The 27,445-nt window shown below is 36.1% G+C and overlaps 1 protein-coding gene across 8 annotated transcripts in view; it reads right to left on the reverse strand.

Annotated features, from left to right (window-relative positions):
- Positions 1–27,445, reverse strand: part of UBR3 (ubiquitin protein ligase E3 component n-recognin 3) — a 200,227-nt gene that overhangs the window by 32,282 nt on the left and 140,500 nt on the right. For 5 of the 8 annotated variants that reach the window (XM_025275209.3, XM_025275194.3, XM_025275199.3 and 2 more), the window contains 4 exons: positions 22,895–23,005; positions 14,635–14,847; positions 12,707–12,843; positions 6,495–6,580 (listed from right to left, as the gene is read on the reverse strand). In XM_025275209.3, the coding sequence (XP_025130994.2) occupies positions 6,495–6,580; positions 12,707–12,843; positions 14,635–14,847; positions 22,895–23,005 (547 nt within the window). Of the gene's footprint in view, positions 1–2,992; positions 3,917–6,494; positions 6,581–12,706; positions 12,844–14,634; positions 14,848–22,894; positions 23,006–27,445 lie in introns of those variants that run through there. The other 3 variants (XM_025275200.3, XM_025275197.3, XM_025275205.3) reach the window with 2 other exon arrangements.

Raw genomic sequence — 27,445 nt, forward strand, 5'->3', positions numbered from 1 at the left:
ATAACCCCTATCTTCTTTTCCAGGTTTATTAAACTTCTTTCCTCCCTTCCTTTAGCAAGTAGTCCCCCATGTGTCTTCACAAGGTGTCCTCTCAGGCTAGAATGGCATCTTCCCGCTCTCCAAGCAAACCTGATTCATCTTTCCAGGTTCAAGGGCTCCTCTGCAAAGTCTTCTCTAATACATACCTGAGACAGATGTGATCATCCCTTGCTTTAAGCATGCTCTACACTTGAGTTACCTCTATTTTAGCACTTCTAATACAGCCTTGTAATTATTTTTTCACATTTTCCTCTCCTATTAGACAGTGAAATCTCCCTAAAAAAGATAACTACTTTTTTTCCTCTTTGTACTTCCCAGGCTAGCACAGTGTTTGACATTTAACAGGATTTTTTAAGTACACTGAATATTTCATGAATATGTCAATAATCTTTGTTTTTAAAAATCAAAGAATATAAGCATAATATTCATGATGGACGTATGCTCTTTTCTGCTGTCATGACACACTGGCTTACTAACCAAGAAGGAGGCCAATTCATCAGCCCTAATTTCACTTCCCCAAAGAAGTGACCTCTCCACTCTGACTACTAAAGCAGTGGCTGACTCACTTGCTCCCACTATTTCCTTCACAGTGCTGGCTGCTGTGACAACTCATCTGGGAAGATGGACTCTATTTTCCGCAACACCTAATCAAATTCTTTACCACTGAGACAAGTCTAAGGCATTGAAATGTGCTTAATCACAAGAGAAACATATCATTACTAAAACAGGAAACACCACTGAAAGACTAGTTTCTCCTTGGAAAAAAACAAAGATTTAATTATAAGAACTCTCAGCTGGAACAAAAGGTAAGATTTAGCAATCTATTCTATCTTTAACAATATTAAAAGTAAGATTATAATACCAAAAACTCTACAAATTAAAAATGTAACTCCACTTTACTGTAAAATTAGAGCTTCACATGTATGGCTAAGAATACCATACATATACACAAGACACCATAAACAATTTTTATGACTTGAGAAGTATTCAGTTAAGGAAACTGAACACAAAGAGCTCAGCACCAGCTTGGAAATTCTGTGTCTCTGTGAGTTATTTCTAAACACCTAAGAATTCTAAACTGGAAGATTATTTCTTAGTATAACTCATACTAGTCATTAAGACAGTTAACTACAGTTCAGTCTCTCAGTCCTGTCCAACTCTTGGCAACCCCATGGACTGCAGCACACCAGGCCTCCCAGTCCATGACCAATTGACGGAGTTTACTCAAACTCATGTCCATTAAGACAGTGATGCCATCCAACCATCTCATCCTCTGTCGTCCTCTTCTCCTCCCATCTTCAATCTTTCCAAGCATGAGGGTCTTTTCAAATGAGTCAGCTCTTCGCATCAGGTGGCCAACGTATTGGAGTTTCAGCTTCAACATCAGTCCTTCCAATGAATATTCAAGACTGATTTCCTTTAGGATTAACTGGTTGGATCTCCTTGCAGTCTGAGGGACTCTCAAGAGTCTTCTCCAACACCACAATTCAAAAGCATCAATTCTTCAGCGCTCAGCTTTCCTTATAGTCCCAACTCTCACATTCATACATGACTACTGGAAAAACCACAGCCTTGACTAGACGGACCTTAGTTGGCAAAGTTATGTCTCTGGTTTTTAATATGCTGTCTAGGTTGGTCATAAATTTTCTTCCAAGGAGCAAGCATCTTTTAATTTCATGGCTGCAGTCACCATTTGCAGTCATTTTGGAGCCCCCAAAATAAAGTCTCTCACTGTTTCCACTGTTTCTCCATCTATCTGCCATGAAGTGATGGGACTGGATGCCATAATCTTTGTTTTCTGAATGCTGAGTTTTAAATCAAGTTTTTCACTCTCCTCTTTCACTTTCATCAAGAGGCTTTAGTATTTAGTTTTCAATAAAGAAGTTGTATCAATCTTTGGGAATAAATCCCATTTTCTCCTTCTAACCTCACCTTTTAACAGGCCAAGAGAATAAATTAGGTGCTTAAAAAAGAAAAGACTAGGCTGAAAATTAACTTTTATCTTGCTTCCGGTCTCCTTAACTACCCCCATCCCCAATTTGATAATGGTAGTATTGAAGTAGTAGAAACAGTAGTGTTGAGATTTATAGTCTATGGTAAAACTATGTTCTTACAACAATTCTCTGGTTGGATACTATGAGGAACTGAATCCATGAGATTAAATGAGGCTGCCATTAAATTATCTGCCTACTCATGAAGAATGGATTCTGAAGGCAATTTCTACATTTTTACATTCATTTATGCATTTTGACCATTATAATAATCTGGTGGCCAAATTTTCTTCTTGTTACGAGGTAACAAAAAAGAATAGAACAAAAGTTGTGATTCAACCTATTTGTAGAATTCATAGTTTTTCAATCTGAAAAAGACCTTACTAAGCCATAGATATCAAGGTTTTACCACTGTTAAAAAATAAGATGAGACTACTGAATAGCAATTTTGTGAGAGTATTTAAAAATATCCTTATGGAGTATTACTGCAGGGTGAAATTAACATCAAAATAATTTTAACTCTGAATTCACCAAAAATTTATCTTTGAGCAACTATTTTGAGCTGCATGCTGCATGCACACCGTCAAGCTGGATTCCTTTCTAGGAATAACAAACACAGGGGCAGTCCCCCACAGTATGCATCATTTCTTGAAAAGATTATATATTATGTCAAAATTAAGTTAAAGCTCCTCAAATGAAAATGTCAAAGCAAGGGTTTGCCTTAAGCTTTCTTGACTGAAGTTTAATTTTTATTTCTATTAAATCATGAAATCCATTTGTGATATGAACTGTAGCTTAAACTACAGTAATAAGCAGAAAGCTAAGACCCAAAGATATGGAAAATGTTGATCTAACTAAAGATAATTTTTAAAAATTATCCAATATTAACAGTTTATCAATGATGCTGCTTCCTCCCACCCCCCACCACAGTCACTGTTCTAACAATTTCTACTTGAGAAATACACTAAGAATATCATGGCACAAAAGTATTGAAAGCCTGTGAACCTCACTGGAATCTATGGAGTTTCATGTCTCTTTTCAAATCACTTGACTGAATAAATTAACCTCGTAACTTTAATAAAACATTATTCTTAATAAGAAAGTTATGCCTTCAATTTTACATCTGCTTTTACATCCTACATCTACTGCTAACCAAATTGGTGGTACTTATCTGTAGATACACTAATTTGTAACAAAAACTCCAAATTCACTTATTTTTCAAAATCTTGTTCAGAAACACCAAAAGCGTCACTGATTTTTACAAGCTAGATATGATCCCAAACTTCCAAATTTTCTAGAACTTTTTCCATACTCTACTTTAGAACTTAACACTTTATATCTTACATTATCTAGAACCAGTTTTTTCTGCTGAATACAAGGTCCTTAATGCCTGAGCTTCCAGTGGATAAAGAGGCGGTCCAGAGTTCTGACCTAAGAATCAGGAGCAGAGCTGTATGTGCGAGCTGATCCACATGGATCAAGGGGGAAGGAGTAAGAGGGAACCAGCCAGCAAACTGGTGAAAAATAAAGGAGAACCAACTGGTACCCAAAGAAGGAACAATGATTTGAGAAAATGTCTGAAGGAGTGGTCCAAAACAAAATAAGATTCAGAGTGAAAGGCTGGCAAAGATAAGCAAGATAACAGGACAGATGGCATGGCAGAGCCTGAAAAGATCCCAAGGCAACAGTGTGCAGTAACAGTGTGCAGTGACTAAGCCCATGGATGAATGTTTGTAAAGGTACTGCATCCTTTGGGACACTTAAGGGTAAGGGACATGTCTTACATAATTGAATTTAATGTCAGAGAGCTGAGTTCAACTGCAAGCTTTGACATTTTCCGCTGTATGACTTGGCAATGCAATCACTCTGAAGTTCAGTTTCCTTTTCTATGAAAAAGAGATAACATCTATTTCACATGATCATTCTAAAGACAATAATTTATGTGAAAGTACTTTATAAACTTCAAAAGTACAAATGTAAAGTATTATTAAAATACCATAGTACATTGCTATGTGAATTAATAATGCTCATTTTTTACTGTGGAAAATTTCCCAGATATGTATTTAGGAACCTTTACTCTGATTGGGTACTGGTCATTTTAGCTCAATACTAAAAAACTTATTTGAATATGGAAGTGCTGAAAGCATTATTCCAAAACAATTTGATTTTTCAGTATAAATTTTGCTGATAATATTTTCTGCTTTCATTGTTGTTAACAGAACATTCTTCTTCTCCACCTACCCCCACTGTGTGGTGTGTGTGGTGTGTGTGGGGTGTGTGTGTGTGTGTGTGTCTCCATTCATATTTCTCTCTCACTGTGTTAGTTGCTTACTTGTGTCCAACTCTGCAACCCCATGGACTGTAATCTGCTGGGCTCCTCTGTCCATGGGTTTCTCCAGCAAGAATACTGGAGTGGGTAGCCATTCCCTGCTCCAGGGGATTGTCCTGACCCACGAATTGAACCCCGGTCTCTGACATTGCAGGCAAGATTCTTTACCATCTGAGTCACCAAGGAAGCCCAATTATATATCAGGCATTACACAAACCATTCCACATAAAATTTATTAAATTTTTTTGACTAAACTAAACTTCAATTTCATCAGGAATTTGTGATGGAACATTATTCCAAAAGTGTAATTTTCCTTATCATTTGCTTAATTAGTAGAGCATTTTCTCTTTCACCAGAATATTATGAAAAAAAGATAAGACTTTTTTAAATGATATATTTAAGAGTGAAACTAATGAATGGGATAGAAACTAATAAATGGGAAAAGGAAAATATCAACTTATGAGCAGACTCCAGAGAAATGAGAATTTTTATTTACTAATACCATTAGAGAACTACTAGAAGATGAAAAAATGAGATATTTGATCTAATATTTCATAGGAATCTATGAAATACCATCAATATGTTCTTGTGTTAAATTAGGTTTGAGTAAGGCTTGAGTAAATAATAAATACATTAAGTTTATATACTTGCAATATAGTGTGATTTTATAGAACATATAACTTTCTGCACACATGATTCACAGAGCTGCTTTTACAAATAAATAAGTAATGCATAAGTAGCTGCACAATAATAAGTCATATGAAAACTAAAATCAAAACCATCATGTTGTACAACCTAAATACATAAATTGTTTTATTTGTCAATCATATCTTAATAAAGTTGGGAGGGAAGCTAACACAATTGATAAGGAAAAGAAGAAAACTAAAAACAGTATTAACTTATATTTAGGATAAGCTTCATCATGACTGCTTCTATACTGTCACATTGAAATTTCATATTCACTAAATTAGAAAATAAAAAGAACAAAAGCCTGGAAGTAACTATCAACTTAATAATTCAAAGCAAAATTGACAGTGATTACTGAAGTGGATGCTGTTAGACTTTTACTACTAATTTTATTAGTGCTAATTTTAGCACTCTGGATAAATTCACCATTTACAAGCCTCTGTATAAATTTAAGTACCTCAGGGGAAAAAAAGTAGATTTTGAACATAAAACTAAAATTCCTTTACTAAACACTTTCTAATATAACAGTTTCTGAACTATTAAATCAACCAATACCAAACAACAAATTAACAAGAAAGAATAAAAGTGAAATTATAGTTTCTACAAATTCAAACAGACTAGAAGCTAGTACTCAGATTTATCAACAGCTTCCCCTATAAAACATATTAAATCACTGGGTATAAGTAGTGTTTAAGGCTTATGTCAAGGGGTTAATAAAGATTAAATACTTAGTAAACAATAGTTTTTAAAACCTTAAACTTCTAAGTACAAAGTGATAACACAAAAATCTAATACAACCAGTAAGAATTTCAAAATTAACTTGGTTTAAATTTCACACAAGTTAGTATCTTTTTATTAGAAATTGCAAGGTATTTTTGATCAGTCCTTTGCTTTGAAATAATTCCAAAATTACATATGTATCTTTCTAAAATAATATACATATGTTTAAAAAACTTATATTGGTTTTAAAATAATTACTAGTATTTTAACATATTCATAAATAAGAGCAAACATCTACCATTTTAATATATTTGTATACATCAAAATACAGTACAAATCTGTTTACTGATTAATAGCAGCTATAATCCATAGGCGACACAAATTGTCTTTATAAAAAGTTTTTCTTAGGTCCACACAACATAAAAATTTTTTAAAAGAATTTAAGTTTGAGGACAATTTATAGTTGAGAATAATATACTTTTAATTTTGAACCAATGTAATTCTGATTAGTTACATTTACTTACTGAGTAATCACAGTATATAAAGAGCTAAATATTCATGATTCTTCTAAGTACAAGATTAATGATTTAAAGCACAGAATCACTATTAAAAGTGATTATACAAAACATAAAAAGAATCTGAAAATACACTAAAAGACCACTTTGCCTGCATGTGCTTTCATGACATAATTAGAATTTTTTTTAAAGTTAGCACTGCTTAATACTTACTTAAACAGGACCTTTTACCAGCTGTACTTGCGCCACCTGAACATAAATTCCCTCCTCGATGAATTAATTCAAGTTCCAAGTTGGTTCTGTAAGCAAAGCATTAAAATGCATCTCGGTCATTAGGTTAAAGCAATACTTTTGTTTTATTGACATGTCTGAATTAACCTAAATAAAGTTCTTCAACTTTATTTGCAAAATTATGGTTTATGCAATATCAGTAACAATCATATTTTATCTGATTCTTAGAAATAAAAAAGGGGAACAGTTTATCTACCCTTACTCCTATGTTCATATTTATACCTGCAAAACTGCACACGTCAGAGTATAATTGTTGCAAAATCCCAGCTGTTGGCAAATACTAAAAACTATGCCTTAAGGAAAAAAACTGCAACACATTTCAAAAACCTGCATATGAATCTGATGAAAGAATCTGTACTCTGTCAGCCTCTGATTAGGTGGTTACTGGCGTATAAAACACAAGGGCATATCAATTTTTTCTATCAGAGAAATGGTTATCACTCATTGGAGCTTAGATGGCATATAGAAACCAATATTAAGAAACAAAATCACTAACATCAAAGTGGATATGAACAACACATATAATTAACAGCAGTTTCTTTTATAGACTTCTAAAATTATAGTTTTATTAAAATATATAACTACTGACACTGCTAAACAATAGTATTGTTCATATAGATCTGGAATTACAATATATTTAGCAACTATTAGCTTAAAGAATACCAATAATTAGTAGATTGACATTTCAAAAATCAAACTGATGCAGAATCTAAAGATTTACTCAAAAGCAGTAACAGTAAAATAGCCAATTAATTTTGATAATAAATGAAAATTCAGAGTGATTGTGTGTATTTTTACTTCTACATTATTAACAAACTTAAACACACCTTTACTTGCCACAACTAAAACTGAATAAACGAAGTTTATATCCAAGATATGTATATGACACTAATAGTGAGATATCCTTTATCTTAAAAAAAAAAAAAAAAAAAAAGGCAAACATTTCAAGCTTACTCTTTACAAGTGAATTCAGGAAAGAACAGTACCCTGTTTTATTTAAAACAAAACATTTTGAGATGGTTGGCTGTATCTTGAACATAGCGTGTTTTGAAACATTATTTTCATGTATTAACTTTTAAATGCAAACTGTTAAAAATATTAATATTTCTAAATCTGTATATTTGCCACCCATTTCTAAAGAAATGCTTTAATCCTTTCTACTCAGGGGGGAGAAAAAGCAATTTAACATTGATAATGTTCCTGCTCAGAGCTCCATCTGGTTGCTGCTGATAAGGGCATCTGTGTGACAAGGGAATTTTCCACCCTTCAGGCGATTTGCATTGCTCACTGAACTTCTAAAAACCTACCAGCAAGGAAGCAGGGACAAGGATTTCATATTAGTGGACAGAAAGCGAGCGGAGACCAGCATGTGTTCCTTCATCAAGGGAATATAAATGAGATCAATACATTTTGTTTTCACAAATCTTCAGTTGCCTAATCTGTAGAAAAAAATTAATGGCTATATTCTCTTATAAAAACTAAGATTTCCTAGTTAGTACTTTTAACAGAGCTAACCAGAAACACAATTAATTCTTACAAATGAAAGTCAGAACCAGAATGTCAACTTTTATTTCAGCATAATTTGCAAAAGTATTCATTAAAAAATAAGTACAAGAACAAGTCTATTTATTCTAGCATCAAATAAGATATTTTAAAGGATGATAAACATGTTACCAGAAATTTGATTTTTAAAGGATACTTGAAAGAAAACTGCCAAATGTAATTAGTTAACTTCAGATTATGGTTTGTAAGATCTCCTGTACAACATTTCTTCTGAGTTAAAAAAACAAAAACTACCTATCCAAAGTGTTAGAATAGTATGTAGAATTTTAAAAAATCACTATGTCAGAAGTCCTAGCAATCAGCTTTTCCTTATCTAATTTATAACAAAATTGGCCCCTTAAGTCTTGCTAGACAAAAGAACACACAAATGTGTCACATGCCCCACGTCTGCCCTTCCCTCACTGCTGAAAATCAAAACCGTATTCGGTTTCTGCCATCCTGAATGGATGATATAAAAATAAAGATGTACTGGATGCAGAAGTTTTTCAAGCCTTTTTGCTCCTGGAGAGAAGCAGACACAACTTTCTATATCTCCTAACACAAACACATTCAAATTAGTTTGGAAGGGAGAAAAAAAAAAGGAGAAAATCTCTGTATTTAAAAGAAAAATGAGCAAGACTGCTTAAAGCCTATCATGGTGGCCACCTAGACATACCCGTACAAAAACTCCAACTATGCTCCAGTTTCTTTTTGCTTCTCCAAGTATGCTTTCCCTTTTACCCCGTTTTTGGCACTAACATATTTTTGGAGCTATAATTTGAAAAATAAATGTGTGTATGAACACATACACACAGAGGGACACTGAAATACATACTCATATAATGTGGGTTCAAGGCCTGGGCCTACCCCTACTAGTTGACCAGGTACTTCAATTTCTCAGAGAGGAAAACATCTTCATCCATACCATGGCATGGCCTATATTATCGAATCCTCGGCTCAAGCTCTAACTTCTGCAGGAGTTAGGGAGAACTACTCCCTTTTCTTGGAACAGGATGGAAGCATTTCTACATACTTTATATTTCAGTCAGCTCATCTTCCCTTTTGAAGTTCTATAGCACTTTCTCAATATGATATATATTTTTAAACAAAATATATTCCATTTTAAACAGCTGTCTCTCCAACTAAACTGCAAATTCCTGGAGAGCAGGAGCCATTTCAAATACAGCTTCTAAATCCCTGATGGTACCTAGGAAAGTGTTCAAAAAATTCCCAGGAACTGACCCTCACTTTGTTTTGATATGTAACCAATGATAATATTCTCTAGTCTCTGTAATTTATTCTCTATCTTGTTGATCCTTCCTTTTGTTTTAAACGGATTTATGGGAGGAAATCCAAAAGAGAGGGGATATATGTAAACATATAGCTGAGTCACTTTGCTATATAGCAGAAACTAACAACACTGTAAAGCAACTATACTCCAAGAAAAATAAAAATTTTTAAATGCTTCCAATTAAAAACAAACTAATTAAAAATAAAAAGCATTCACAATTTGGTGTTTTAGTAATCATTCTTTTTATTTCAAATATAATTAGTTTATAAAGTTTAAACTTACCACACAACCAATGTATAAAGCAAGGTGCATTCACTCTACTGAACAGTTCATCCACTCAAATCTTATAGATACCTCTCCATCTACATTGCAGTTACTCATATATCACCTTCTTTCCATGTTTCTCACTATATACAGGCTAAGTACTACTCACTAATAATTCTAAGCTAAATATAACTTTGGGTCCAAAATCTTTAGAAAAATCAATTACTCAAATTAGTGTGATTCATTATTTCAATAATGAAATAATAAATTGACATTGAAATGGAGAAATCTTTGTTCCCCAAAATTAACTTTCCATAATCCATCTGAATGACTGATAACTGCAACAAAATGCTTCTTAGAAATACATTAAAATTTGAATACAGTAATTTTGACTAATTTCAATGCAACAAAAAGAGACCATTCCAACAATTTCTTCTCTGCTGCCCTCAGAAAATCCTCCAAGGCTTTACCATACAAATAAAATTTAAAACAAAGAGAAACATATTGTCCTACCAAAAAAAAAAAGCTTGAAAACAATTATTAAAAGAAAAAGCTTTACATGCTAGTTACCTACTAGAAATATTTTGTTTCTAAACATCAAAAACTTTAAGCTCCCCAAACAAAATTACTTATATAGATAGAAGAAATTGAGTTCTGGGAAACTAGGGTTGTATCTCATTCAAATTACAAATGTCAAAAACAAATACATTCACACTAGACACTATAGAATGACTATACATTTAAGAATCACAACATTTAATTCAAAAGTTAAATAACTGAAATTAATTTTATTTCTAAGCATTTTTTTAAACTATTTTAAATCTGTTAAATATTTCAATGCTTACCTTTTAGGCATAAAAATGATCATAATCTATAATCATAATTATTTAATGAACCAAGATTATACACTAGGCAGAAGATAACTGTAAAGATCTGGTTTACTACCTTGAAAAAGTTACATCTTATTCAAATAGAATACAACATGCTTTGTTCCTTCAGTTCAAGTATTTGTTAATTTTTCAGTCACTTCGTTTTATGTTTTTCTTTTTAATGATTAAGTAAAACTTAGAGAAGGCAAGCAATCTCACTGTGAGAACACTACAACGGCCTAGGTAATTTTAACCCAAGGATAAAGTTTTTAAAGGTTATATACTTTCACTTTTGGAATCACTATATTGTTGCTTTAGAGTTTATCACTAAGGATCAGAGAAGGAAGGGGAGATAGGCGAGTATATTTTCTACATTTCTCTACATGCAGCCTTAGGAAACATTTGATATCTGTCCCTGCTTCTATATAAAAAAGAAAAACAAAAATATGTTGATTCCAAAAGTCTCCCATTATCACAGTAAGCTTTCTAAATATTTCTATTACAAATTTTATAAATATATTCTATAAATACTTTATATATTTAAAACCAAGAAATAGGAATTCCAAAATTTCTACCAAATTAATTTAAATCAAATTATTTGATTTATCATAATACAGCAAAATTCCACATACAGATCATTCCCAGTGAACCAGGATTTTCTTTTAAGATCAGTCCTAATAAAATCAAAGGCATGAATATACAAGTAACATAAATATGTATGTATGTTTATATGTATACATATATAGATATAGAGAGAGCATAAAGTCTACATCCATCCCAGTCTTCTACAACATTATTACCACAATATCATACAGAAGTTTTATAAAACCTTGAAACATGGCAAAATTAAATTACATTCAATTTAGTTTTCACATAAAGTATACTTTATTGCAATTGGTAACCCTTCAGAGACAAAATGTTAGATTAACTGTTATATCTCTCCTGAAAGCATTTAGAATAAATATCAACAACAGCTTAAGAATGGCAGACTAGAAAGTTACTTCCCCAACCATCAGATCCCTTTATATCAATCCCTGTCCAATATTCGCATTCTTAGACCAAAAAGTAATGTTTTCTTATCTTGAGGTCTAAATCAGTTGTTGCAATTTTCTTAAATCTGGTTCCATTTTTCCTAGGTTCAAAAGAGTACAGAGACCATTCACTCTTTCCTTACCCTCTACTCAGGAATGGAGCAGAGAATGGCCATGATGAACGGCATGTATATATGACTTATAGAAGCTGAACAAAGAACGCTATCCCTGAGTTCTAGTCCTACTCTACCACTAATTTGTTGCATGACTTCAAGTCATATTACTTCTCTAAATTTACCTATTAAAATATTACTTCGGCAAAATACCAAGTATGCTTCTAGAGATATTCAAGGGTCGACAATATCAGATCCAGCAGAATATTCTTACAAGTTCCTAACTGTACTTGCAGCTCTCCTACTTTTTTTTATGTGTCTCTATTTTCATTCAACTAAGTTTTCTAAAATTCCTATTTAGAATTACTTTTTAGGTACTGAACACCTACTCAGTCAATTAGACTATTTCTACCTAATCTGAAAGATAAGAAGTATTTGCCTCCATTTCCTTGAGTCTCTGGTAGCTACTCATAGAGGTTTAAAACATGTCTGATCAAGAGATCAGGAAACAAGAGTTTCCTCTCCTTTATCTGACTTTCTAAACAACCTATAGTCTTCCAGAACATTACTATATCTTTTACAAGCTTAAAACAAACCAAATAAGTTCTTCTTACTGTTCTTACTTCTTTTTTTAGAAATTAAAAATACTTAACATATTATAATTCTTCAGTTATTAGTATTATTGCTTTTTGACAGGACTTGAACAGTGATTTCTTAACAACATATTTCATATATAATATTCACATGCTTTGAGGTATATATCTGTCCCCAGATGTGAATAATATACTTTTCCTCACATACCCTATGATGATTAATAACACTTAAACCAATATTTTATTAAAATAAAAACACCTGAGGAAATGAAAACTGTACTTTTATAGACTTCCTAGGAGGTTTAAAACTAGTCATAATGCCAACCACATTAAAAATATGCAATCTTTCTTCATATGAATATGAATGACAAAATGATAAAATCAACTATTATTACTAAGTAAATATAAAAGTATATACTATATGTACCTACCTAGCAACAGAATACATAAAGAGAAAATCATTATCTGGTGAGCCTGGAGTCTTGCTATAATCTCTGTATTTCTTCTGAGTGGTATTTTTTATATCTTTCATTACAGATTCCATTTCTTTACTTAAGTTGGTTTCTGACTGTAAAAAAAACACAAACATATATAAAAAGTTTATGTATATCCATTTTCTCTAATAATAGTCTAACACTACAGTGTTTATCGTTTAAGCACACTATGACATTAAGGTTTAAAAATCAAAACAGATATATATAGGCTATCAGCTAAAAATATATTTAGTATACCAAAATAAAACAGATCAAGAAATATTTTCTCTTATCTTAGAGACATTTTAAAGAGCCTCTTGATGAAAGGGAAAGAGGAGAGTGAAAAAGTTGGCTTAAAGCTCAACATTCAGAAAACTAAGATCATGGCATCTGGTCCCATCACTTCATGGCAAACAGATGCGGAAACAGTGACTGACTTTATTTTGGAGGCTCCAAAATCACTGCAGATGGTGACCACACCCATGAAATTAAAAGATGCTTACTCTTTGAGAGAAAAGTTATGACCAATCTAGATAGCTTATTAAAAAGCAGAGACATTACTTTGCCAACAAAGGTCCATCTAGTCAAGGCTATGGTTTTTCCAGTAGTCATGTATGGATATGAGAGTTGGACTATCAAGAAAGCTGAGTGCCAAAGAATTGATGCTTTTGAACTGTGGTGTTGGAGAAGACTCTTGAGAGTCCCTTGGACTGCAAGGAGATTCAACCAACACATCCTAAAGGAAATCAGTCCTGAATATTCATTGGAAGGACTGATGCTGAAACTCCAATCCTTTGGCCACCTGATGTGAAGAACTGACTCATTTGAAAAGACCCTGATGCTGGGAAAGATTGAAGGTGGGAGGAGAAGGGGACAACAGAAGATGAGATGATTGGATAGCATCATCAACTCAATGGACATAAGTTTGAGTAAACTCCAGGAGTTGGTGAAGGACAGGAGGCCTGGTGTGCTGCAGTCCATGGGGTTGCAAAGAGTCGGACACGACTGAGTGACTGAACTGAACCATAGAACAGTGTCCATGCTTATAAAAAATCTTTCATTTAAGCACATTTTTTTCAGGACTAATACTAATGTGCCTTACTTTAAGCATATTTTAAACACATAAAAATTTGGATTTGCAAAAGAAAAAACCACAGAGACGCAAATCTTAGTCTTCAATTGAGAAAAGGGAGTAGCTTTGAAATATGAATTTGTTTAAAAAGTCAAATATTCATAGGTTTCACAAATTTACTGCATTTACTGTGCATAGCTCTCACTTCTCTCAGGTATCACAACATAAATCTGTGATAAAAGTGAAATATTCAAGAATTTAAATCAAAAAAATAAATCCTACTGAAAGAGATAAAAGATGGGCTCACTCATACCAAATTTCACAGTAAAACAGACTGACTTATGGTAGATGCTTCGATCATATACACAATATTTGACCTCTCTAATGCACAGAAATATGTGTGTAAATCTATACTTACACACAAAGTGTGTGTGTGTGTATAAATATATCACCTTAATTCTAATATACCTAATGGACATATTTTTAAAAGATTAGACTGTGCTTTACATTGCAAGATATAGATAAGGTTTAATTTCATTTTTAAATATTTCAACATAACCATATCTAAGCTTATAGAATTTCATGATCTGGAAGGCATATACTAAAATTATAACAACTGATATTAAGGAAAAGTATAGCCTTTAGCAATAATTTGTTCTATTACTCTCATTTTTGTTTTTAATAACCACCAACGGAAAAGAAACACCTCTAAAAGCAATTTCTACTAAATGTATGAAGGTCCAGAGTAACAGAAATGGAACAAAAATTACAGCTGAAAAGCAGAGCTAAGTTAAGCGGGATATTTCTGCCTTACACTCATGCTTACTGGGAAAGCCCCCGGACGTCCTTGCAGCTCCTCCACTTCCTTGATGAGATCGTGTATGCTTTTGTTACTAGGACGCTGCCAAAGGTTGTTTTCAACATTGCTTCCAGGATAACAAGGAAGAACACTGTTAGCAAACTGCCTACAGAGAGGACACGTGAATTCTCCTTTGTCCACTGAGAAGCCCTGAAGAACCTGGTCATTCTAAAAGATGAAACAAACATACAGTTATATGATGCATACTTTTACAGAAAACAAAATTAACATCTCTACATTTTAGAGTAAATAAATAAACCATACAAAAAAGATCTCTACTGCATGTCATAAAAACAAATTCACTTAACTCTTGAGCTTATCAAATCACTTCTTACAATCACAGCAATCATGCAACACTTGCCATCACCAATGAACTGCTTAAGTATCCTACTTTTCTCTCAGGAGGAAACATTCAAATAATGATCCAATCAATGTGAAATGTGAATTTAAGATAAAGGATAACTCAAAAGCAGGTCACATTAGAGTGAATCACCTTCCACTGACACCATGCCCTGTTTGCATCATCTATAAGTGACTATTGGAAAGTTTAGCCCAGTGCTAATGTCACTGGAGCAGAACAGACAAGCTTTTGAGAATATATAAGCCCCCCCCCAAAAAAAAATGAGGAGCTATCCCACATTGAAGGTCAGGAAGGGCGGCGGTGAGGAGATACCCCTCGTCCAAGGTAAGGAGCAATGGCTGCGCTTTGCTGGAGCAGCCGTGAAGAGATACCCCACGCCCAAGGTAAGAGAAACCCAAGTAAGACAGTAGGTGTTGCAAGAGGGCATCAGAGGGCAAACTGAAACCATACTCACAGAAAACTAGTCAATCTAATCACACTAGGACCACAGCTTGTCTAACTCAATGAAACTAAGCAATGCCCGTGGGGCAACCCAAGACGGGCAGGTCATGGAGAGATCTGACAGAATGTGGTCCACTGGAGAAGGGAATGGCAAACCACTTCAGTATTCTTGCCTTGAGAACCCCATGAACAGTATGAAAAGACAAAATGATAGGATACTGAAAGAGAAACTCCCCAGGTCAGTAGGTGCCCAATATGCTGCTGGAGATCAGTGGAGAAATAACTGCAGAAAGAATGAAGGGATGGAGCCAAAGCAAAAACAATACCCAGCTGTGGATGTGACTGGTGATAGAAGCAAGGTCCGATGCTGTACAGAGCAATATTGCATAGGAACCTGGAATGTCAGGTCCATGCATCAAGGCAAATTGGAAGTGGTCAAACAAGAGATGGCAAGAGTGAATGTCGATATTCTAGGAATCAGTGAACTGAAATGGACTAGAATGGGTGAATTTAACTCAGATGACCATTATATCTACTACTGCGGGCAGGAATCCCTCAGAAGAAATGGAGTGGCCATCATGGTCAACAAAAGAGTCCGAAATGCAGTACTTGGATGCAATCTCAGAAACGACAGAATGATCTCTGTTCGTTTCCAAGGCAAACCATTCAATATCACAGTAATCCAAGTCTATGCCCCAACCAGTAATGCTGAAGAAGCTGAAGTTGAACGGTTCTATGAAGACCTACAAGACCTTTTGGAACTAACACCCCAAAAAGATGTCCTTTTCATTATAGGGGACTGGAATGCAAAAGTAGGAAGTCAAGAAACACCTGGCTGCTGCTGCTACTGCTGCTAAGTCACTTCAGTCGTGTCCGACTCTGTGCGACCCCATAGACGGCAGCCCACCAGGCTCCTCCATCCCTGGGATTCTCCAGGCAAGAACACTGGAGTGGGTTGCCATTTCCTTCTCCGATGCATGAAAGTGAAAAGTGAAAGTGAAGTCGCTCAGTCGTATCTGACTCTTAGCGACCCCATGGACCACAGCCCACCAGGCTCCCCTGTCCATGGGATTTTCCAGGCAAGAGTACTGGAGTGGGACACCTGGAGTAACAGGCAAATTTGGCCTTGGAATACGGAATGAAGCAGGGCAAAGACTAATAGAGTTTTGCCAAGAAAATGCACTGGTCATAACAAACACCCTCTTCCAACAACACGAGAGAAGACTCCACACATGGACATCACCAGATGGTCAACACCGAAATCAGGTTGATTATATTCTTTGCAGCCAAAGATGGAGAAGCTCTATACAGTCAGCAAAAACAAGACTAGGAGCTGACTGTGGCTCAGACCATGAACTCCTTATTGCCAAATTCAGACTGAAATTGAAGAAAGTAGGGAAAACCACTAGACCATTCAGGTATGACCTATATCAAATCCCTTATGATTATACAGTGGAAGTGAGAAATAGATTTAAGGGCCTAGATCTGATAGATAGAGTGCCTGATGAACTATGGAATGAGGTTCGTGACATTGTACAGGAGACAGGGATCAAGACCATCCCCATGGAAAAGAAATGCAAAAAAGCAAAATGGCTGTCTGGGGAGGCCTTACAAATAGCTGTGAAAAGAAGAGAAGCAAAAAGCAAAGGAGAAAAGGAAAGATATAAGCATCTGAATGCAGAGTTTCAAAGAATAGCAAGAAGAGATAAGAAAGCCTTCCTCACTGATCAATGCAAAGATATAGAGGAAAACAACAGGATGGGAAAGACTAGGGATCTCTTCAAGAAAATCAGAGATACCAAAGGAACAATTCATGCAAAGATAGGCTCGATAAAGGACAGAAATGGTATGGACCCTGTAGCGGATTCATTTTGATATTTGGCAAAACTAATATAATTTCGTAAAGTTTAAAAATAAAATAAAATTAAAAAAAAAAAAAAAAAGAAATGGTATGGACCTAACAGAAGCAGAAGATATTAAGAAGAGATGGCAAGAATACACAGAAGAACTGTACAAAAAAGATCTTCACGACCCAGATAATCACGATGGTGTGATCACGGACCTAGAGCCAGACATCCTGGAATGTGAAGTCAAGTGGGCCTTAGAAAGCATCACTACAAACAAAGCTAGTGGAGGTGATGGAATTCCAGTTGAGCTATTCCAAATCCTGAAAGATGATGCTGTGAAAGTGCTGCATTCAATACGCCAGCAAATTTGGAAAACTCAGCAGTGGCCACAGGACTCGAAAAGGTTAGTTTTCATTCCAATCTCAAAGAAAGGCAATGCCAAAGAATGCTCAAACTACCGCACAATTGCACTCATTTCACAGGCTAGCAAAGTAATGCTCAAAATTCTCCAAGCCAGGCTTCAGCAATACGTGAACCGTGAACTTCCTGATGTTCAAGCTGGTTTTAGAAAAGGCAGAGGAACCAGAGATCAAATTGCCAACCTCCGCTGGATCATGGGGGATTATGGAAAAAGCAAGAGAGTTCCAGAAAAGCATCTATTTCTGCTTTATTGACTATGCCAAAGCCTTTGACTGTGTGGATCACAATAAACTGTGGAAAATTCTGAAAGAGATGGGAATACCAGACCACCTGATCTCCCTCTTGAGTAATTTGTATGCAGGTCAGGAAGCAACAATTAGAATTGGACATGGAACAACAGACTGGTTCCAAATAGGAAAAGGAGTTCGTCAAGGCTGTATATTGTCACCCTGTTTATTTAACTTATATGCAGAGTACATCATGAGAAACGCTGGACTGGAAGAAACACAAGCTGGAATCAAGATTGCTGGGAGAAATATCAATAACCTCAGATATGCAGATGACACCACCCTTATGGCAGAAAGGGAAGAGGAACTAAAAAGCCTCTTGATGAGAGTGACAGAGGAGAGTGAAAAAGTTGGCTTAAAGCTCAACATTCAGAAAACGAAGATCATGGCATCTGGTCCCATCACTTCATGGGAAATAGATGGAGAAACAGTGGAAACTGTGTCAGACTTTATTTTGGGGGGATCCAAAATCACTGCAGATGGTGATTGCAGCAATGAAATTAAAAGACGCTTACTCCTTGGAAGGAAAGTTATGACCAATCTAGATAGCATATTCAAAAGCAGAGACATTACTTTGCCAACAAAGGTCCAGCTAGTCAAGGCTATGGTTTTTCCAGTGGTCATGTATGGATGTGAAAGTTGGACTGTGAAGAAAGCTGACTGCTGAAGAACTGATGCTTTTGAACTGTGCTGTTGGAGAAGACTCTTGCAAGTCCCTTGGACTGCAAGGAGACCCTACCAGTCCATTCTGAAGGAGATCAGCCCTAGAATTTCTTTGGAGGGAATGATGCTGAAGCTGAAACTCCAGTACTTTGGCCACCTCATGTGACGAGTTGACTCATTGGAAAAGACTCTGATGCTGGGAGGGATTGGGGGCAAGAGGAGAAGGGGACGACAGGGGATGAGATGGCTGGATGGCATCACTGACTCGATGGACGTGAGTCTGAGTGAACTCCGGGAGTTGGTGATGGACAGGGAGGCCTGGCGTGCTGCAATTCATGGGGTAGCAAAGAGTCGGACACGACTGAGCGACTGATCTGATCTGATCTGATCTGAAGCCTAAAAATGCCAGGTTGGATTAAGCACAAGCTGGAATCAAGATTGCCAGGAGAAATATCAATAACCTCAGATATGCAGACGACACCATCCTTTTGGCAGAAAATGAAGAAGAACTAAGAGCCTCTTGATGTAAGTGAAAGAGGAGAGTGAAAAAGTTGGCGTAAAGCTCAACATTCAGAGAATGAAGATCACGGCATCCGGTCCTATCACTTCATGGCAAATAGATGGGGAAATAATGGAAACAGTGACAGACTTTATTTTTTGGGCTCCAAAATCACTGCAGATGGTGACCGCAGCCATGAAATTAAAAGATGCCTGCTCCTTGGAAGAAAAGCTATGATCAACCTAGACAGCATATTAAAAAGCAGAGATATTACTTTGCCAACAAAGGTCCATCTAGTCAAACCTATGGTTTTCCCAGTAGTCATGTATGGATGTGAGAGTTGGACCATAAAGAAGACTGAGTGCCAAAAAATTGATGGTTTTGAACTGTGGTGTTGAAGAAGGCTCTTGAGAGTCCCTTGAACTGCAAGGAGATCAAACCAGTCAATCCTAAAGGAAATCAGTCCTGAATATTCATTGGAAGGACTGATGCTGAAGCTGAAGCTCCAGTACTTGGGCCACCTGATGCAAAGAACTCACTCATATGAAAAGACCCTGATGCTGGGAAAGACTGAAGTTGGGAGGAGAAGGGGACCACAGAGGATGAGATGGTTGGATGGCATCACCGACTTGATAGACATGAGCTTGAGCAGGCTTCAGGAGTTGGTGACAGACAGGGAAGCCAGGCATGCTGCAATCCATGGGGTTGCAAAGAGTTGAATACGACTGAGCGACTGAACTGACTGAAGTCTAAAAAAAAATGTGATACACCTTCTAACGTGTCTAACAGTTGAACAAAACTGACTGGTCTTGATGCATTAGGTTATTTAGGTTTAACAGGTAGGGAAAAGATTTAGTTAGACTACTCAGAAATGTGATAAGGAGGGAAATTAATTCAGCATCCTTCAGATGTTTCTGATAGGAGGGGGAAGAAAAATTAGTTCAAACAAACATACATAATGCAAATATGCCTAGGAGGAAACTCTTGCTCATGAGAGATTACAACATATGCTAGCCAACCAGAATTTAAGGAAGGAATCCAGGCTGCTACATTTGTTTCCTTCTTTTGACTGATACCACCCTCATCTACTCTGTTCTTTTAGGCCATTGCTATCCTGTGGTTCTAACCACTATCTTACTCTTTTTTCCAGTAGTCTCTCTTGTTTTGCCACTAACCTAATGATTTAATCTCAAAATGTTTTTAATGTACTAAAATAAATGCATGAATGCTACAATATAAACATTATTACTAACAAGACAAAAATAATGAGAAAAAAGGATACAAAAAAGAAAAAAATGAATTTATTTGCCCAGGGTTACAAAGATATTTGGGCTTCCCTGGTAGCTCAGCTGGTAAAAGAATCCACCTGCAATGCAAGAGACCCCAGTTTGATTCCTGGGTCGGGAAGAACACCTGGAGAAGGGATAGGCTACCCACTCCAATATTCTGGCCTGGAGAATTCCGTGACTGTATAGTCCATGGGGTCGCAATGAATTGGACACAACTCAAAGACTTTCACAAAGATAGTTAATGACAATGTCCAAATGAACTTAGGTTTCCCAACTCTTTAACGTACTATTCATTTCACTGTATCTTGGATCTCAAATACTTAGGCCAAAAAACTGAATTCCACCTTTTTTACTTTGTGACATTCATTTCTTCAAGATCTTAAACATCTAACACTATGTCTTCTTAAATCCAATTCTAGAAACACATACTAAACTGCTATCATGTGTCAAATGCTGTACCATGTGACTGCAAAAAGAGTTAAGAGACATCTTCATTTAAGGTACTGACAATGTAAAAGCAAACAGAAACAACAACAGTGTGATAAATCCAACAAACAAGGCTTCCCAGAGCAGGAGACTTGTGAGGTGAGTTTTAAAGACATACAAGAAGAGTGTACTAGAAGGTTTTGGACAAAGGTACTAGTAATTGAAGGACATTCTTTGATAAGCTTCTCTGTCGCTATAATTTTTTAAACTGCTAGGTCTTCATCCTAGTCTCGACTGAAACTAGGTTCCTTCCTAAAGCACCCCCAGAAGACCTCTCAAAAAGGCACTGCTCATTTTCTCACATCCCTCAAACATCAGTACCCTTCTCACCTCCAGTGCTGGCTCAAGATCATTATTCTTGCATTCCCTGTGTGGTTCAGGTCATTTAAAGAGATCACCCCTTTTCCTTCCTTTTTACTGCCATTCATTGCCCTTAACATCCAAAGACTTCAGTAACTAGATTCGTGTTCTTCCTCACTCCAACTTTTGCCATCCACTTATACAATTTCAATGTGCATGTAGACAGCCAGTCTTACATAATTTAATGACCTCATCAGCTACTTGACGTCGGCAACTCCAATGGCTCTGACCTCTACTCTATCCTAGCACCTGTTACCATGACACACCCTTATCTTGTAAGGACAAACTGTCCATATCAGAAAACAGTAAATTCAAACACCTTACACTTTGACTGTCAACTCCTATCTCTTTTAGTCCCTCCCTTTTCCCTCAGTTTATATGGCCTTTCCTATCGTACCACACACCATGAGCTATCATTTTAAAAATTCTCAAGTTAGGAAGAAACAGACTCTGATGAGGGGAAAGGCATCTTGGGATTTAGGCAAAGAGTCTGGGATAGAGGAGGCAAAGATTTGGAATAGTTGCCAAGGAGACTAGGAGAGGGAACTGATCAAAGACAGGTAAATTAATTGATTAGTAATATCCACAGTCCATGACCCTAACTGAACCACTATTTTAAGAAATCACAGATGTGTATATGTACTAGTCTGCTTAGTTTTACAATTTTTCTAACAGTGCCAGCTACCTGGGTATGAAGTCAAAGGAGGTGGATTAAATGACTAGTATTAAGAGCACAATGGACATAGTACAAGAAAATGAGGCGAGGAAAGTGCAAGTGTACTAGGCAAATGCAAGGGGGGAAAAGAATAGATGCTTTCAAATTGTGGTACTGGAGAAGACTCTTGCAAGTCCCTTGAACTGCAAAGAGATCAAACCAAGTCAATCCTAAAGGAAATCAACTCTGAATATTCATGGGAAGGACTGATGCTGAAGCTGAAGCTCCAGTATTTTGGCCACCTGATGTGAAGAGACCCCCTCACTGGAAAAGACCCTGATGCTGGGAAAGACTGAAAGCATAAAGAAGAGGGCAGCAGAGGATGAGGTGGTTAAATAGTATCACCAACTCAGTGGACATGAATCTGAGCAAACTCTGGGAGATGGTGAAGGACAGCGAAGGAGAGAAGGACAAACTTCAGGAGATAGTGAAGGACAGGGAAGGACTGGGTAGGCTGCAGTACATGGGGTCGCAAAGAGTTGGACACAGCTTAGCAACTGAACAACAAAGGACTAGAGATGTTGAGGTCAGAAGCAAAACACACTAATAAGAGTAAAGATAGAGACTTTGACAAGTGCTATACCATAATGGTATGGTAGGATATTAAAGCTTACTACTTTAGAGCTAAAGTAGCAAAATCTAAAATTACAGTTATGGAAGTCAGCTGCCAATGTGAAGTAAAAAAATGAAATCCCTAAAGTTGAAGAGGTCAAGGAACTGTGAAGCTGAATAGTTCAAATGGCAATCATAATCACCCAAGATGAATTAGGATGTATAAGCTGTAAAAAAATATTTAATACTTTGAAAGACACAAACACCTTTATTTAACATGTTTCAATCAACTTACCCGTAATGATTCCATATAAGATTTATGGCAATCGATATGTAATGTGTGGCCACAGGTTTGTACATAAACACCTCCTTCCCAGCCAATTGATACTGCCAAGAGACAAGAACTCTTAAAAAAAAAAAAAAAAAGACAAAATATAATTAATTTTAAAGAAGCAGAAACATACCTAAACAAATTTACATAAACCTCTCAATCATTTCATATTGTTATACCTATGTGGGCTTTGTATTTCTGTGATATAAAGGAACACCTGACTTGATAACCCCGAGGCAATATCTTTAAATCTGGAAGATAGTTTTAGCTTCCAAATAATTATACTTGTAATAAAAGAGAAAAACTGTGAATTAGCCTTTCTCTACCTCATAAAATATAATAAAGTATACTGCTACTGATTATTTTACCTGTTCTACATGGTACTGGAGTTCTCTGTGACATCTAACCTTAACATCTGCCTTCTTCAAATGCCTACTTCCCTCTTGTTTCCCTAATGCCACTCTCTTTTGGTTTCTCTCCTGTCTCTTTAACCATTTGGTTTAAGCCTCCTTTTAAGACTTTTTTTTCCCCTTCGTCTGCCCCTTCAATATTTAAATTCCTCAAGGTTCAATTCTTAATGCTTTTTTCTTATTAAAACTATCCTCCCTGAGTGAACTTAATCAGTATATTCAACTATTCTCCAAGTTGGGTCTCTTGCCTGAATGCCAGATACAAATACTCAGTTGACAACCAGAAATCTCCAATTTGAGGTCCCTCAGATAAAATAAAACCAGTGTGTCAAAAATGTTCATTTTCTCTATGAATCTTTCTCTTCCTCTTGGCTTAAAAACTCTACATCTATTTAGTCACCAAATCAGAAAGCTAAAAGTTATTTACATCACACCCTTTCCTTCACACCACAGAATTAGTTCCCAAACTATATTAAATCTATCTCCTATATAATTCATGATTTTGGCCTCTCTCTCTTTATTCCCACTGTAACAGTCAAGCCTATGTGATCTGTTGTGGGGGAGAGAGTTCTTAAATAAATTTTAACTGGTCTCCATGATGCATCTTGCACAATTCTTTCTAAAGTGCAAATCTGCTCATGAGAATTTTAAAAGTGCCTAAACATTTATATGGGTCTAATATAATAAACAATACAAAAAGGAACCCAGATTATATAAGCAAACTACATACCCTTTGGAAATGCGTTTTGAAAGTTAATTCCTTTCATCTTCTCTTTCTCTTTAAACTTCTCTGCTAATTCCTTCTTTTCAACCTATAAACAGTCTCCTAAAGTAAGTTTCTTTAAATTTTCATTTGGCCTCTGCCAAACAGCATTTCAGCCTGACCCTGAGTTTACCCTCTAGTGAAAGTGAAAGTCATTCAGTTGTGTCCAACTTTTTTCGACCCCGTGGACTGCAGACTGCCAGGCTCCTCTGTCCAGGGAATTCCCCAGGCCAGGTGACTGGAGTGGGTAGCCATTTCCTTTTCCAGGAGATTTTCCTGACCCAGGGATTGCAGGTGGATTTTTTACCATCTGAGCCACCAGGGAAACCCTCCAGAGTCTATAGCAAATAGATGGCCAAGTCAAGGCAATATTAGGTACGAGGTCTAACATGAGTGACAGCACATGATGAAAAATTTGAGAGCCATCAAAACAAAGCAAACTATTAAATTTTACTTTTATGTTGGAAAATAGCCTATTAGATGACCAAACCATCTTAAATAACAGTAAACAAAATTCTAATATTAAATCAAGACTCTTCACGAGCATCTGAAAGTTAAAAGCATCACACAGTATAAAATGCCTTTCTAGCCGATTTGAAGATGTGCAACAGCACAAATCAAATTCTCACAGCAGGTGAGCTGGTTTCTACTGTTACACATCAGAAAAACAACAGGAGACCTGCTCATCTCTGTTTTATGTTTTGGAGCCACTTTAAGTAGAAGCAGATTTGGGTATCAGATCATTTTAGAATGGTTGATAGGCAGCTAATAAGCTATTCTCTTTGACAATGTACTATAAAATGTAATTAATCTTTCCTTTTAATACATAAGCTGTTAGTTTTAAAACTGAAAATAGTATGTCATTTGTCTATGTAACTGTTAGATGTCTTTTTAATTTGCTAGAGTCAAAAAAAGCAAAAGATCATTTACTAATATGGACCTACATTTCAGAAAGACCTACATTCAACAATGTGCCCACCTCTGTACTGTTTAACACTGAACCTTCACCTCAATATTTATTAAAACTTTATGCAGTAAGCAGTCTTATTTCTTTTAATAAAAAGGGACTGCAAGCTGACCAAGAGCACTCAGTTAAAAGTGGTAAAGCCAGATCTATCTGACTCCAAAGCTCAGGTTCCCTCCTTCTCTATTTATATATGAGTGTCATAGCTCTCTTATATAACACTTCCAACTTCACTAGTAAACATACTATCTTGTATGACTGAAATTCTACAGGTCAACTTTATAAAAAGCATGCATTTTATATGAAGAGAGCAGAATCTATGCAGTTTAAGTCTATAATCACTAACAGTGTCTACTGATAACAACTCTTCTTCTTTACGTGGTCTGGCTACAAAACTGAAATCCAGTAAGCATCCACAATACCCAAGCATGTGTTAGATGCCCTGGAGAAGGGAATGGCAACCCACTCCAGTATTCCTGCCTGGAGAATTCCATGGACAGAGGAGCCTGGCAGGCTACACAGTCCATGGGGTCACAAAGCGTTGGACACGACTGAGCAACTTCCACATCTTCACATCTTTTGTTGTTTAGTCACTAAATCACATATGATTCTCTTACGACCCCATGGACTGTAGCCCTTCAGGCTCCTCTGTCTGTGGGATTTCCCAGGCAAGAATACTGGAGTGGGTTGCCATTTCTTTCTCCAGGGGATCTTTCTGACCCAGGGATCAAACTCACATCTCCTGCATTGACAGGAGGATTCTTTATCACTGAGCCATCTGGGAAGCCCTGAAGGGACTATAAAACCAATAGAAAAAAATGGCCCTAGGCCTCCAGAGGTCCAGGGAACACACTATTTATAAGTAAAATAGCCATTATGAAGTACATAAAAGTACTTATGTAGAAATAAAACCTCACAATCACTCACAAAAACAAAACAGATTCAGTCCAGTTCAAGTATCAGTTCAGAGCTTTTTTAAAAAAAGAGTTTTCTGTTTTCTTTCTTAGAAATGAATAGCTATTCTGACTGCAAGAAGAGATACTCTACTTTTTCTCTCCTTTATTAGATCTCCTCTTCCCTCAAATTATTATGTCCTCAGGTCTGAGTTATATTTTGACTGACTAAGTTATTTTTATTTTCTATTTGGCCTTAGGATTCATCTTTACTCATTTACTCTAAAGTGATTCAAAATGCTGACATTAAAACCAGGATTACATCAGGAAAAAAAAAACTAAAAAAAGTTGGCAGTAAATTTCTGCAAAAGTAGAATTCAGCACAATTTTCTCTAAAATGAAGATATTAATTGGTCTCCAATTAGTAAAGCTATATACATATATACACATGCTGCAGAAAACCTGAAGAAACAATAAAGAAAAAGTATGAAAGTGTGTCTGCGTATACATATATGTATGCATGTACATATACAAACATAAAGACGTCTTATTTCCAAATAATGATTTCATTTTAAAGTCTCTGAAAATATATGGAAGCATTATCCTCATTACCTAACCCAAACTGCTTAATAAGGCCTAACAAGCCCTCCTAAATAGGTAACTTGAAAATTAAAAATACCACTTTACATTTATACTGACCTTTTATAACATGTAAAATGATCTTTTGGGTTACTGCATGAAAGACCATTACAAGCCCTATTTTACAGATGAGGTAACTGAGACTTAGAGTGTTTGGTCACGCTCACATTGCTAAGAAATGGCAGAATCAGAACCAAACCCCAGTTTTCCTCATCTGAAATTCTTTCTACTCCACATAACACCTCCCTATCTAGGATTTCCGTCTCCTCCAGAATCCACTGGAAACATCCTTATCCAGACTACTGAACCACACTCTACTCTGACTCTTACCATGTTAGATCAGTTACTGTTTACTCTAGATAAGTATTCTGTCTGCCACATATCCTACTAGCTGCTTCCATTTAACTTAGTACATTATGTACATGAAGGAATTATATTTGGAAATCTACTAATATACATTTTTATATATGTGTGTGTATATATATATAACTAAAAATAATGCTTCATTTTATATTTTAAGTATTTTAAGTTATTAACAGATGTTACTTAACTCAAAATACAGCAGAGTCAAACAACAACAGGTGAAAGGAATCCCCATTTGATAACCCCTCTGCTGCTAAGTCACCTCAGTCGTGTCCGACTTTGTGTGACCCCATAGACGGCAGCCCACCAGGCAGCCCCGTCCCTGGGATTCTCCAGGCAAGAACACTGGAGTGGGTTGCCATTTCCTTCTCCAGTGCATGAAAGTAAAAAGTGAAAGTGAAGTCGCTCGGTCGTGTCCTACTCTTAGCGGCCCCGTGGACTGCAGCCTACCAGGCTCCTCCGTCCATGCGATTTTCCAGGCAA

Source organism: Bubalus bubalis, chromosome 2, assembly GCF_019923935.1.
Source record: "Bubalus bubalis isolate 160015118507 breed Murrah chromosome 2, NDDB_SH_1, whole genome shotgun sequence".
Taxonomy (NCBI): Eukaryota; Metazoa; Chordata; class Mammalia; order Artiodactyla; family Bovidae; genus Bubalus; species Bubalus bubalis.